Raw genomic sequence first — 13,934 nt, 5'->3', positions numbered from 1 at the left:
GGGAGGACAAGCCCCTACATGGGATGTACCACCGACAAATAACTGAAGTGGCTGATATCAGGAAATCCTACCAATGGCTGGAGAAAGCTGGACTCAAGGACAGCACAGAGGCCCTCATCCTGGCTGCCCAGGAACAGGCCCTAAACACCAGAGCAATAGAGGCTCAGATCTACCACACCAGACAAGACCCAAGGTGTAGGTTGTGCAAGGAGGCCCCTGAGACAGTCCAGCACATAACAGCAGGGTGCAAGATGCTGGCAGGGAAAGCATACATGGAACGACATAACCAAGTGGCGGACATAATGTACAGCCACTGTTCCGCGGCACACTAGTGTGCCGTGAGTGATCGTCAGGTGTGCCGTGGAAATTATTCAATTTCACCTTTGGTACCATATTTTCCGGACTATAAGCTGCTACTTTTTTCCTAAACTTTGAACCACGCGGATTGTAGCCCGGTGTGGCTTTTCTGTGTATTTTTCTTCAACCACCAGGGGGCTCTAGCAGGAAGTGAATCATTAGGAGTCAAAATTATAAATCAAAGAAGAACGTGTTAATTTCCATGTAGAACAACCACATGCTAGCAGCAGGCACGACGGAGAAATGTTTTCAAACTCATATGATGCAGCTTTTAAGTTGAGGGCTGTCGATCTGCCACTACAGGAGGGAAATAAAGCCGCTGCACTTAAGCTTGGTGTGAACGAAACCATGGTTAGCAGTGGCTAGCGGCGTAATCATGTAATTTTCTTACCACTAGATGGCAGTAGGTACAGAACATTTTACATTAAAACAAGAGAATTAGTGATGCATGAATGTTACAGGTTGCGGTGAGAGCATCGTATCTAGCAAGACTGTGACGACAGTGATGGAAAAGACAGTGAAACTCAGCAGTAGTTGGAAAGAACATGGGTCCATTTCCCTCAACATGTCTGTGTGAAGTGAGCTTCTCAAGCCTGGATACTATAAAAACTGAAACCAGAGAGAGACTGAGAGCTGTTGAGGAAGAGCTTTGTTTTTCTTCAATTTCTGCCAGGAAATCAGCTGTTTTCATCCAATCATGCACAGGTTTCATACTAGATGGGTAAAATATACAGATATTGACATTTTGTACATGCAAATCTTAATATTGTAACAGTGAAATGTTTCTCAAATATTATTGCTTCTTTCAGAATAAGAATTATTTTCTGTATTCTGGCTATAACAATGCTTGTGGATTAGTTTGTAAAACACTTTGAAGTTTTCTACAACTTCTTTAAATTTAAGACCACATTGTTGTGGCTGTTCAGGTGTATTTCTGAAGTGGACATGTTACGTGCAATTTGAAATAAGAAAAGTAAAATGTAATAAAAATACATTTTTGTGTTTATTTGATTCCTATTCAAGACACTTCGATAAGAATGACTATATATATAATATAGGCGACTACAGAGTATCTTTGTTTACATTTTTGGTTGGTGGTGTGCCTCCAGATTTTTTCAATTAAAACAGTGTACCTTGGCTCAAAAAAGGTTGAAAAACACTGGTGTACAGGAACATCTGTGCAGAATATGGACTGGAAACCCCAAGATCAAAGTGGGGAACACCCCCAAAGGTGGTGGAGAATGACCGAGCTAAGATCCTGTGGGACTTCCAGATCCAGACAGACAAACTGGTAATGGTGAACCAACCGGACATTGTGGTGGTGGATAAACAACAGAGGAAAGCCGTTGTGGTGGATGTAGCAATACCAAGTGACCACAACATCAGGAAAAAGGAGCACGAGAAACTGGAGAAATACCAGGGCCTCAGAGAGGAACTGGAGAAGGCCTGGAAGGTGAAGACCACAGTGGTGCCTGTGGTCATCGGGGCCCTTGGGGCAGTCACCCCCAAACTGGAGCAGTGGCTCAAACAGATCCCAGGAACAACATCAGACATCTCAGTCCAGAAATGTGCAGTTCTAGGCACAGCCAAGATACTGGAGGAACCCTCAAGCTCCCAGACCTCTGGTAGAGGACCCGAGCTCAGAGGATGAAAGAGACCACCCACGGAGGGTGAGAAGGGAATTTTATATATATATATATATATATATATATATATATATATATATATATATATATATATATACTGCTCAAAAAAATAAAGGGAACATTTCACTTTAATTTTGTGTGTGGCTCCAAATCCAGGCCTCCATTGGTTAATAAATTTGATTTCCATTGATGATTTTTGTGTGATTTTGTACAGAACAAAGTATTCAATGAGAATATTTCATTCATTCAGATCTAGGATGTGTTATTTGAGTGTTCCCTTTATTTTTTTGAGCAGTATATATATATATATATATATATATATATATATATATATATATATATATATATATAAAATCGCTGTTCTTGACATTACAAATAAAACTAATTTATACAAAAAATTTGATGTTCTCTCATCATTATTAGCATCTATTTTACTTTTCAGGACTACAGGAGAGTTCTCCCCTGACCGCACATCGCTGATCCAGAGGTGGTCATGAATCTTTTGTTTGAAATAAATAAGTTAGTTGAGTTTTAAAGCATGAATGAATGAATAAATTAACATTTAAAAGATCTTCAAGCTTGTCAAATGGATAAAGTGCCACGCTTCCTTCAAGAACCAGTCATGGTTTCGTGACTGGTGACTTGGGGGTACTAGATTGTCATAGTACCCCCAAGAATTTAAAACTACCCAAGAATTTAAAACTACTTTCGCCCCTGTGTATGGGTGAGAGATTTTTCAATAGGGAAGCAAACAATTAATTGACTTACGATTAATTAGAATTATAACGAACTTAGAATCCAGAAATACAGGAACAGTCACTCCTTAGTTACTTTTTATACTACTACTTATTAGAAACTGTGACTACTCACTTTTAACCCAGAGAAGGACTTAGAACAAACTTAGAATTTAGCTACTCACCTTTAGATTATTATCAGTTATTTAGAAACCGTGGAGTACTCGCTTTTAACACAGAAAAGGAATTAGATTAGTCACTCATTAGCTTATTTTTTTCAGAAACTGTAGAGTACCCACTATTTAGATGCAGAGACCAGAAGCCCAGACGACACTTTTGGATCGAGACTACTTTTTAGATTCCTGTTCTTCCAACCCAGAAATGGAATTAGACCAGAGGATATTTAGCAACCCCGAACAGGAGCACCTAGCTTACCTACTTTAGATCAACATTAGATTCTTTTTCTCTCTTTTGGCTCTTTCCTTTGGTTTGTTATTTTGTTTGTATTTCCTTTTTAATTCCTGTAAAGCACTTTGTATTGGCTTGTTGCTGAAAATGTGCTATATAAATAAAATTACATTTACATTTTAATTGTTTATTACTGGTTTATTAGATTACAATGAGTTTTAGTCAATTAACTAACAGTCTACTCATACTTTCTTTCAGTGTTGTCTTGGGAGGGTGCCGTTAGTAATCCTTAAGTGGAGCCACTTCATAAAGGAATAAAGATGGTGCGGCAATACCAATATAGGAAAGAGAAACAGTTCAGAGTAGAGTGAGATGCAAAATACATTGCATGTGGTTTTGTTTTGAAATAAACACTTGACAAGTTCCTTAAGTTAATAGCACTCAGTCAGCCATGCTGCATGATAGAGCACAGTCAAATTTCCATTCAAAAATTAATTATGTGCTACGAAGGCGAGAATGTAAAGACAGAGGAAAATTTGTCACATGTTGGAAAGAAAACAGGAAATTAGGGATGTCAAGATTTCTCCAATGCTTTGAATAACTTGATTATAATTCTCCGAGGCAAATTATCTGCTGTGAAGTGTTGTTAAATTATGTTTTCCTATTTAGCACACTGTGTTTCGACCTGGTGATTATTTATGCTGCACAACTTTCTCACTTCTGGCTATGAATCCAAACAGACTCGTAGCCATTGAGAATGGTAAACACTAGCAGCATAACGTCCAATTTTGAAGTTTGATCCAGGTACTCCCGGGGAATTTCATTGATTAATTATTATGTCCGGATTTGTCATTTTCCGGTGAGGGAGGGGGGGGGGTGAATAGGCATCCTTAAATTGACTGGCCCGATTCATGGAATACAACAGCTTTCTCTAAGCTGCTGCCTAGTGGCTATGTAGGAGCAAATGGTGGTGAAAAGTGTGGTGGGTATATGCACACAGGTGGAGAAGATTCATGCAGATATAGACAGAATAGAGCTGGCTGCAGGAACAAATTATAAGGGGGGCATCCCATTTTTTGAAGGTTTGCTTTTTCAAAACAAACATCTTATTGACTTAAAGCTGAAAAGTGATCCTGTGACCACTTATATACAGTGATCCCTCGTTTTTCGCTGGGGTTGCGTTCCAAAAATAACCCGCAATAAGCGAAATCCGCGAAGTAGAGTTACCTTTATTTTTTACGATTATTACACAGCATAATTAAATACTCTACATTAAAACCAAAGAACAAAACCTGTTTTCAGGTCAGCGGATGTGCGTTTTCATCAATCGGGCCTTAATGTGATCCGGAGTCATGTCATTAAAGAGTCTCCTCCAAGGTGCTTTGCGAGATTCACAGCTGTATCTACGGCAGAGTGATGGATCTTGTCAACCGAGCCTCCGGTCGGGTTTTGCGCTGCCTATGGCCACAATTTTTTCCAGCAGGAATTCTAAGTTTCAGTTTTCATCTCCTGAATGGCCAATCTGTATTACTTATATTTAGATAAATACCGTAACGTTATTGGCGCACAGGTAGAGAAGGAGCTCTTCTACGCCCCCCAATGCCTGCATATGCTGCTGGGGCTGTCCTGACTCCTGTCTGTGTTTCTGTACACTGACAATCTCTTTACAAACAGCTTCACTGCTGATTTATTTGGGGGTTGCACAGCATGGCGAATAGGAGCTGCTCTGGCTCTGTCTCAAAAGTGACATTAATAATAGAAACTGAAAGGTCCAATCTCTATGCTGTGGAAACAAACACACCAACCAAATCATCAATCCTCCACTGCATACCTGGACAGCTATGTGTTCATATATGTGCCGTATGTTTCTCATATTATTTATGAGTTGTAATTACAAATAACCAATGTTAAAGTAAGTATTGTTTGCAGTGGCTTCCGAAAAGACTCCCAAGTTAAAAATAAGAAAGATAAACCTTGCCTGATTACCTTGTGGGCTCACATCTGTCACTGAATTCTTCTCATTAATTACATTTAATTTGACCAGAATAGGACAAAGTGAATGAACAGACAAAGTACAGCAGTGTTATGCATAGTACTGATGATGATGATGATGATGATGATGTGTTCAAGGTCCCAAGGAAAGGAGAAAGAAGCTGAGACACTGTTGAAAGAATCCATCCACTATGGTCCACATTTTGCTGATGCTTACTCCAGTTTGGCATCTCTTTATGCTGAGCAGGTAAAACATCCAGAAAACAATTTCCTCTATGTATGTATGCCTCTAAGCATGTGTTTTACATTTGTTAGGCTTGTGTTCTACTACTGTTGGTGGTCCTGTGCTTATTTCAGTGCTCATTATATCTATCTGTCTGTCTATATATATATATATATATATATATAAATACACACACACAGGGGCGAAAGTAGGGGGGTACGCAGTACCTACAAGAATAAATGAATCTATGTAACCGAACATAGACAACAACATCAGTAGCCTACAGGCTACTTGTTAACAGGCTTAAGGTCCTGTATTGTTATTAACTAGTCATCTTTTAGCTAACATTACCTGTATGAAAAAGCATTACTCAACTCAGTCGGTTAGTTTGGGGGAAAACTGTGCAAAGTTTTCTGTGTTTTGCTGGTTTGCTGCCATGATTCTAACACAGCAGCAAGTCTCCGTCGCTGCTGCACAGAGCGACCGTCTCAGCGTTCATGTTCCGTTTGTAGGCGGCTCGGAAAAACAGGTTATGATGTGTTAATAATCGATTAAAGAGTTTTAACTCCTTATTACAAGCGTACTGTGCATGAAGTCGGTATAGCTTAGCCTAGCACCGAATGTCAGGCATGACGAGGAACGGCGGGCTGGACATTCTTCAGAGGTCCACTCACCCTTTGGGCCACACTAATATTATACTGTCATATCACGGTGGGGGCCATGAGACAAAGTCCTGCGGGCCACAAGAATGGGACCTCTGACAAAGAGAGACGGAGCGTAAAAAGGTCCGAGTGGTTTAGAGTTGATCACCTGTTCGGTTTATTTTACCTTTGCTGTAGCTCATCACAGCCGCTGTAGTTTCTGAACGTTCAATAAACGACAAACTTGGACTAATTACCTCGTTCTTTGTGAGTATCGTCATTTACAACAAACACCAAACACGGTAAATATGTTTTAACAAACAAATGGCTTCTACCGCGATAATTATGTGAAATTAAATTAATTGTCTAATATATAAAAATAGTTTGGTGTTGTCGGGCTCAGAGTCTGAGAGGCTTTTCCTTTATGAAACTTTTTTTTTGCCTCTTATTTAGTGGAAATATTGATGTTGATGAGATTTTCTCCAAAATGATAACATTTTGGAGAAAATATATATATATATATATATATTAGAGGTGTGCCGATCGATCGGTCACCGATCATAATCGGGCCGATTTTCGTGAAAAAGTGCATGATCGGTGATCGGCGATCATTGGCTCTTGTTGCCGATACCAATCATCTCATTTCCCAGCCTGCCTGTGCAGCTGGTCTCCTCTTTCCTTCACTGTGCAAACGCGGAGCAACAAATCCTAAGCGATGTGGAACTATAACTGAATAATTGAAGCACGTCAAAATGCATCAACACAACGAAGCTAATACGACATAAAAACAAAGCCATTCTTGACGGAGTTTGGCTACATCGAGGCTCACTGCAGTAAAAAAGACATACGGAGGATCAGATAGCAGGTAAAGCAGCGCACAGCTACAAACACTCACTCGGATTAGCATGACGGTCAGAAAGCTAAACAAATAACCTGGAAAATTATTTAAGTCTTCGAGCTGCGATGTCAGACGCTGGTTCTGCTCTCCTGTTGAACCGCTGCTACGCTACAGGTAGTAATATCTGACAGACGGAGCTTCGCTTCTGCTCCACCTGGTAGTGACTCTCACACCGAAGCTCTGCTTAAAGCTGCAGCATCTAACTTCAAAAAATAAATTTTACATAGGTATTAAAACTTTCACTGTCCTAACATGAGAACAGATAATCTCTAAAAAAAATAATCGATCGATCTCCCTGTTCTGCATAATTACTCCGCTCAGTCAGAAACAGCCAATCAGAGCTAGCAGTAATCAGTTAGCCGCCATGCTAACAGGAAGTTTTCATTCAGTAACTCTGGATTGTTTATTGTAATGGAACCTGTTTTTGCCTTTGAATGTTAAGTTTTATACTTGAATTTTTTTGGCAATGTTGAGAGGTTTTATTTTGGCTCTTTGCATTATTTAGCCTCTTCAGAGCCTCTAATATATATATATATATATATATATATATATATATATATATATATATATATATATACACATATACATATACATACAAAAAATTCCCGTCTCACTTTCCGTGGGTGGTCTCTTTCATCCTCTGAGCTCGGGTCCTCTACCAGAGGCCTGGAAGCTTGAGGGTTCCTCCAGTATCTTGGCTGTGCCTAGAACTGCACATTTCTGGACTGAGATGTCTGATTGTTGTTCCTGGGATCTGTTTTAGCCACTGCTCCAGTTTGGGGGTGACTGCCCCGAGGGCCCCGATGACCACAGGCGCCACTGTGGTCTTCACCTTCCAGGCCTTCTCCAGTACCTCTCTGAGGCCCTGGTATTTCTCCAGTTTCTCGTGCTCCTTTTTCCTGATGTTGTGGTCACTTGGTATTGCTACATCCACCACAACGGCTTTCCTCTGTTCTTTATCCACCACAATGTCCGGTTGGTTCGCCATTAAAATTTTGTCTGTCTGATCTGGAAGTCCCACAGGATCTTAGCTCGGTCATTCTCCACCACCTTTGGGGGTGTTCCCCACTTTGATCTCGGGGCTTCCAGTCCATATTCTGCACAGATGTTCCAGATGCCCGCCACTTGGTTATGTCGTTCCATGTACGCTTTCCCTGCCAGCATCTTGCACCCTGCTGTTATGTGCTGGACTGTCTCAGGGGCCTCCTTGCACAACCTACACCTTGGGTCTTGTCTGGTGTGGTAGATCTGAGCCTCTATTGCTCTGGTGTTTAGGGCCTGTTCCTGGGCAGCCAGGATGAGGGCCTCTGAGCTGTCCTATATATATATAGATATATAGGACAGCACATATATAATATATATAAATAACACATCCTAGATCTGAATGAATGAAATATTCTCATTGAATACTTTGTTCTGTACAAAGTTGAATGTGCTGACAACAAAAATACACAAAAATTATCAATGGAAATCAAATTTATTAACCAATGTAGGCCTGGATTTGGAGCCACACACAAAATTAAAGTGAAATGTTCCCTTTATTTTTTTGAGCAGTATATATATATATATAAATATATATATATATATATAATTTCAAGAAAGCCTATGACTCAATGCCACACACCTGGATCATTGAATGCTTAGAGATGTACAACATCAATAGGACTCTAAAAGCCTTCATTGCAAACTCGATGGGGCTGTCGAAAACCACCCTTGAAGCCAACTGCAAACCACTTGCACAAGTGTCCATCAAATGTGGCATATACCAAGGAGATGCTCTGTCCCCACTGCTGTTCTGCATAGGCCTGAACCCCCTCAGCCAAATCATCAACAAGACTGGCTACGGATACCGACTCAAGAATGGGGCCACAATCAGTCACCTCCTCTACATGGATGACATCAAGCTGTACGCCAAGAGCGACCGAGATATCGACTCACTGATCCACACCACCAGGATCTACAGCACTGACATTGGGATGTCATTCGGACTAGAGAAGTGTGGCCGGATGGTCACAAAGAGAGGGAAGGTCGTCCGCACAGAAGAGGTCTCACTCCCAGAAGGAACAATAGCAGACACTGAGGACAGTTACAAGTACCTGGGAATACCACAAGCAAATGGCAACCTCGATGAGGTCACAAGGAAAGGAGCCACAGCCAAATACCTCCAACAAATAAGGCAAGTCCTGAGAAGCCAGTTCAATGGCAAGAACAAGATCCATGCAATAAACAGCTATGCCTTACCAGTAATCAGATACCCTGCAGGAATAATTAGCTGGCCAATGGAAGAGATGAAGGCCACGGATGTTAAGACTTGGAAGCTACTAACCATGCATGGAGGGTTCCACCCCAAATCCAGCACCCTGAGACTGTACACAAGCTGTAAGGAAGGAGGCAGAGAACTAGTGAGTGTGAGAGCCACTGTCCAGGATGAAACATCCAAGATCCATAAATACATCAAGGACAAAGCCTCAACGGACGATGTGCTCAGCGAATGTCTCAGACAATGGGGAACAGAGGACGAGGTGCTGGAGGAAACATCATGGGAGGACAAGCCCCTACATGGGATGTACCACCGACAAATAACTGAAGTGGCTGATATCAGGAAATCCTACCAATGGCTGGAGAAAGCTGGACTCAAGGACAGCACAGAGGCCCTCATCCTGGCTGCACAGGAACAGGCCCTAAACACCAGAGCAATAGAGGCTCAGATCTACCACACCAGACAAGACCCAAGGTGTAGGTTGTGCAAGGAGGCCCCTGAGACAGTCCAGCACATAACAGCAGGGTGCAAGATGCTGGCAGGGAAAGCGTACATGGAACGACATAACCAAGTGGCGGGCATAGTGTACAGGAACATCTGTGCAGAATATGGACTGGAAGCCCCGAGATCGAAGTGGGGAACACCCCCAAAGGTGGTGGAGAATGACCGAGCTAAGATCCTATGGGACTTCCACATCCAGACAGACAAGATGGTAATGGCGAACCAACCGGACATTGTGGTGGTGGATAAAGAACAGAGGAAAGCCGTTGTGGTGGATGTAGCAATACCAAGTGACCACAACATCAGGAAAAAGGAGCACGAGAAACTGGAGAAATACCAGGGCCTCAGAGAGGAACTGGAGAAGGCCTGGAAGGTGAAGACCACAGTGGCGCCTGTGGTCATCGGGGCCCTCGGGGCAGTCACCCCCAAACTGGAGCAGTGGCTAAAACAGATCCCAGGAACAACATCAGACATCTCAGTCCAGAAATGTGCAGTTCTAGGCACAGCCAAGATACTGGAGGAACCCTCAAGCTCCCAGACCTCTGGTAGAGGACCCGAGCTCAGAGGATGAAAGAGACCACCCGCGAAGGGTGAGAAGGGAATTTTATATATATATATATATTTAGCTGGGAGTTCACCACAAGGGTCCTGAACAACCAAAACACCACAGTTGGGAATCAATTTGCCACAGAGTTGTACATCAAGTTCTAAATAGCCAATATAAGGAATCTTAAGCCCATTGGCAGCTCTAAGCTCCAACCAATGACACGAATGGAGACGCTCCAAACCCCAAGACTCCATATGCTGACGAAAAAAGCTTTCAGAGACCGTGGACACCATTGAACCAGTATCCACTAAACATGCGACTGTTACACCACCCATGATTACATCTGCATGAGGACAAGCTGAGATCAATTTAGAAGCACCCAACTCCCAATAATGGCTTGTGAGCCAGTAGCACCCCCACCTAAACTGTGGCTCTGCAGTTCGGTGGGAACTAGTTTTCCGCCGCTGAAGCAGAATGGGGCCGAGTAGCTAAATCTGAATGAACTTGGGTTCGACGAGGGGCACGCACCCCATCACACTCTCGTGCAAAATGACCAGGCTGATTACACCGCCTGCAGATAACTGGACCAGCAAAGGGTGGACGGTTAGTACGACGGAAATTCTGCAACTGAGAAATGCTCTCACTAAGCTGTTGGAGCTGCTCTTGCTGACGCTTTAGCATTTCCCTCATCTGACTCATTTCTGTTGCTGATGTCAAAGAAGCTACCTGAGGACCACCATGAACCCCATACTGGACACCATAAACTGAAGGAACCGACCGACTACGGCTTCTCACAGGATGAGGTACCCCTTCGCGCTCCCACTGTATTGCTGCAGTCCTAACATCAAGCAAAGTGCTGTCCGGCCTCGCACGTACCAGCTGCTTCAGCTCACGACGCAGGGAACCATCCAACACCTGCTCAACAAACTGATCTCTTAGCAGCATCTCAGAATTCAACATACCAGTAGGTGTGCGTTGCTTTACCTTCTCCATAAGACCCATTAATGCGAGGGAGAACTCCTGAAGACTCTCCCCCTCTTGTTGTCCTCTGGAAAAGAAGGCCTCTTGGAGAGCAACATATGACTCTGAGCAGCCATACAATTCTTGTAAGATTTCAAATACCTTAGGGTCCTCTCTCTCTGCACTAGAGCGATACTTTATTTCATTCCTAGCCTCTCCATCCAAGTGATCGAACAGGAAAAATGCTTGATCAGCCACAGATAGATGTCGCGCTCTCATACACACCTTTGCTTCCTCCATCCACTCACTCAATCCTATGCCTGTCCTTCCTCTAAAGATGGGACATTTCCTATCCCTAGGCACAAAAATCAGTCTCTCTGCTACAGGGAGACTAGGCGTAGGATGGGCATTAGGCAATGCTGAAGAAGTGGACGGCTGAGCACTTAAGCTAGCCTGCCCTTGTCGCAACTGCTCATTATCAGCTCTTAAGCTTGCTACCAGCTTTTTAAGTTCCTGAATTTCTTCTTCCATTATCACAAGCTTATGCTGCTTCTTTTTACTGCAGTGCGGAAAAAAAAACAAAAAAAAACTCTAAGGTTAAACTATTAACACCTCACCCACCACTTTGAAGCTCTACATGGAACCACTGCTGCCCTGTCTCTGGATCGGCCAATCTGCACAAAAAGAAAAAGAAAAAAAAATACACAAATATTGAACACAAATACTGGTCTCAGATGTTCATAAAAAGCATAGTCCTGCCGACAACGCCAAAAATGTGGCGACACTAGATAGAAATTCAGATTTTGTGGAAGTTTAATTTGAGTAAATTGCTCAACACCACCACCCTGGGAATTTCACCCAGAAAATATTACCTCTTGTTTAAGGCACACAGGTTCAGTTACGCATGGATTAAAACATCTGAGACCATTTCAAAATTATAAATAAAAATGTTTATTAAATTCTTTTGAAAAATGTTTTTAAAACCAGTTTCTTTTTAAAAATTAAACTAAAGAAATCAAAGAAAACAAGAAAACAATAGGCCTTCGCAGCGCTTAGCTGCTCGGGCCTAATAAAAGAACTGCAGCAGCTGAGGTTACCGGCTGGAGGGGGCGCTATGGGGACGACATCCACCAAACACAGCAAATCAAAAAAAACCTTTAACACCAGACGCAGTGAAACAACCCAAACTCAAGAATCGCAGCACGCAGACGAGGAAGACACCGACACCACACCAACACCGCCACCGGACCTCAGCAACTGCAAACAAAAAAACAAACAATTAACCAATATAACAATCTTAAAAAGAACAATATCAGCCCGACTAAATAAACAAAAGGGCTGTGAACAAAAGTAAAGAAATAGAAATCAGACAATACAAGTTAAAACATTAAGACCAGGCGTGGCCCTGCCACGCCACAGCGGGAGATGAACTGGGCGCGCCGTTGCCACACTCCAAACACCGCTTCATTGAGGGCGGATAACGCCGCCACAGTCCAACTTGAGAACAATTGTGCAGAAATCCGGAAGATTTACGTAGCCGGTGCAGAACAAAGCCGAACAGACCCGGGAAACGAACGTAGACAGAGCAGCAATGGTTCAACTGTGGGGAACCTGCTGATCCACAAAACATACACACACACTCACAGACCGAGGAAGAAAAGGAACGCAGCGCAGTGGCGTTTTACCACCAGAACATCAACGCAACATGCACCAGCCAGTGATTTGTTGCTTTCCGCTGCTAGAGTCCACCGGACGCGAACCACACAGTGGGAGAACAAAGACGACACATGCCTGAATGAACGCCGCAGCTCCTTATATACACCACGCCCACTTCAAGAACCGGAACCTCTCACCTGGAAACTATTTATGGGGAATTATGTATATTTCTATACCACTACATATATATATATATATATATATATATATATATATATATATATATATATATATATATATATATATATATATATACACACACATATACATTTATTGTGTGTGTGTATGTAATACACTGTTTAAGTGAAAGATTCAAACAGACTTAAACTGATAAGAAAGGTTGAGTCAGTGGTGGGGATCAAGCTGGCTCCTCTGGAAGAGGTGATGAGAGACAGAATGCTGAAGAATTATCAAGGATAACCCCATTCATCCCCTCTACAGTGTGGTGGGCAGCCTGATGACCAGACATAACCAAAGATTATTGCAGCCCAGATGTGCCAAAGAACGCTACAGCAAGTCCTTTCTGCCTGAGGCTATCAGAATGTATAATACATAAATAGTCTCTGGAGCTGTGCGTTTTAAATTTTGAATGTATATTTAGTTATGTACTGAGCAATATGGGTGTGTCCTTACTGTTGTCACTGCTCATTGTTATTTATTATTGTTGTATGTTTATTCTCATCATTATTTTATTTATTTATTTTAATTTTTATTGTGCCCTATTCTGTGACAAACAAAATGTCCCCCCATTAGAGGATCAATAAAGTATTATTAGACCCGCTGCGAAGGCCCATTGTAATCTTGCTGCTTATTATTATATTATTCTATCCTCTCACAGAAACGATTTGCTGAGGCAAACGAAATGTATTTGAAGGGCATAGAAAACTGCCCAGACAACTCCGACCTACATAACAACTATGGTGTTTTCTTGGTAGACACAGGTAAGTTATACGTTCTCACAGTCTGATTCAGAGCACGGTGTGTGTACATGCACTGCTTATTTATCACTGATGATGATAAATAAGAATTTAATTGAAAAGTTATTTTATTT

General features: G+C 42.1%; 1 protein-coding gene across 1 annotated transcript in view; it reads left to right on the top strand.

Annotated features, from left to right (window-relative positions):
* Positions 1 to 13,934, top strand: part of tmtc1 (transmembrane O-mannosyltransferase targeting cadherins 1) — a 133,856-nt gene that overhangs the window by 94,464 nt on the left and 25,458 nt on the right. The window contains exons 12-13 of the mRNA XM_088003511.1: positions 5,276 to 5,384; positions 13,722 to 13,824. Coding sequence (XP_087859637.1) covers positions 5,276 to 5,384; positions 13,722 to 13,824 — 212 coding nt within the window. The remainder of the gene's footprint in view (positions 1 to 5,275; positions 5,385 to 13,721; positions 13,825 to 13,934) is intronic.

This window comes from Poecilia mexicana, unplaced genomic scaffold (genome assembly GCF_051168715.1).
Source record: "Poecilia mexicana isolate PSO_F unplaced genomic scaffold, ASM5116871v1 scaffold_23, whole genome shotgun sequence".
NCBI lineage: Eukaryota > Metazoa > Chordata > Actinopteri > Cyprinodontiformes > Poeciliidae > Poecilia > Poecilia mexicana.
Note: the sequence above shows the minus strand (reverse complement) of the source record. Positions and strands in the feature narration are given on the sequence as shown.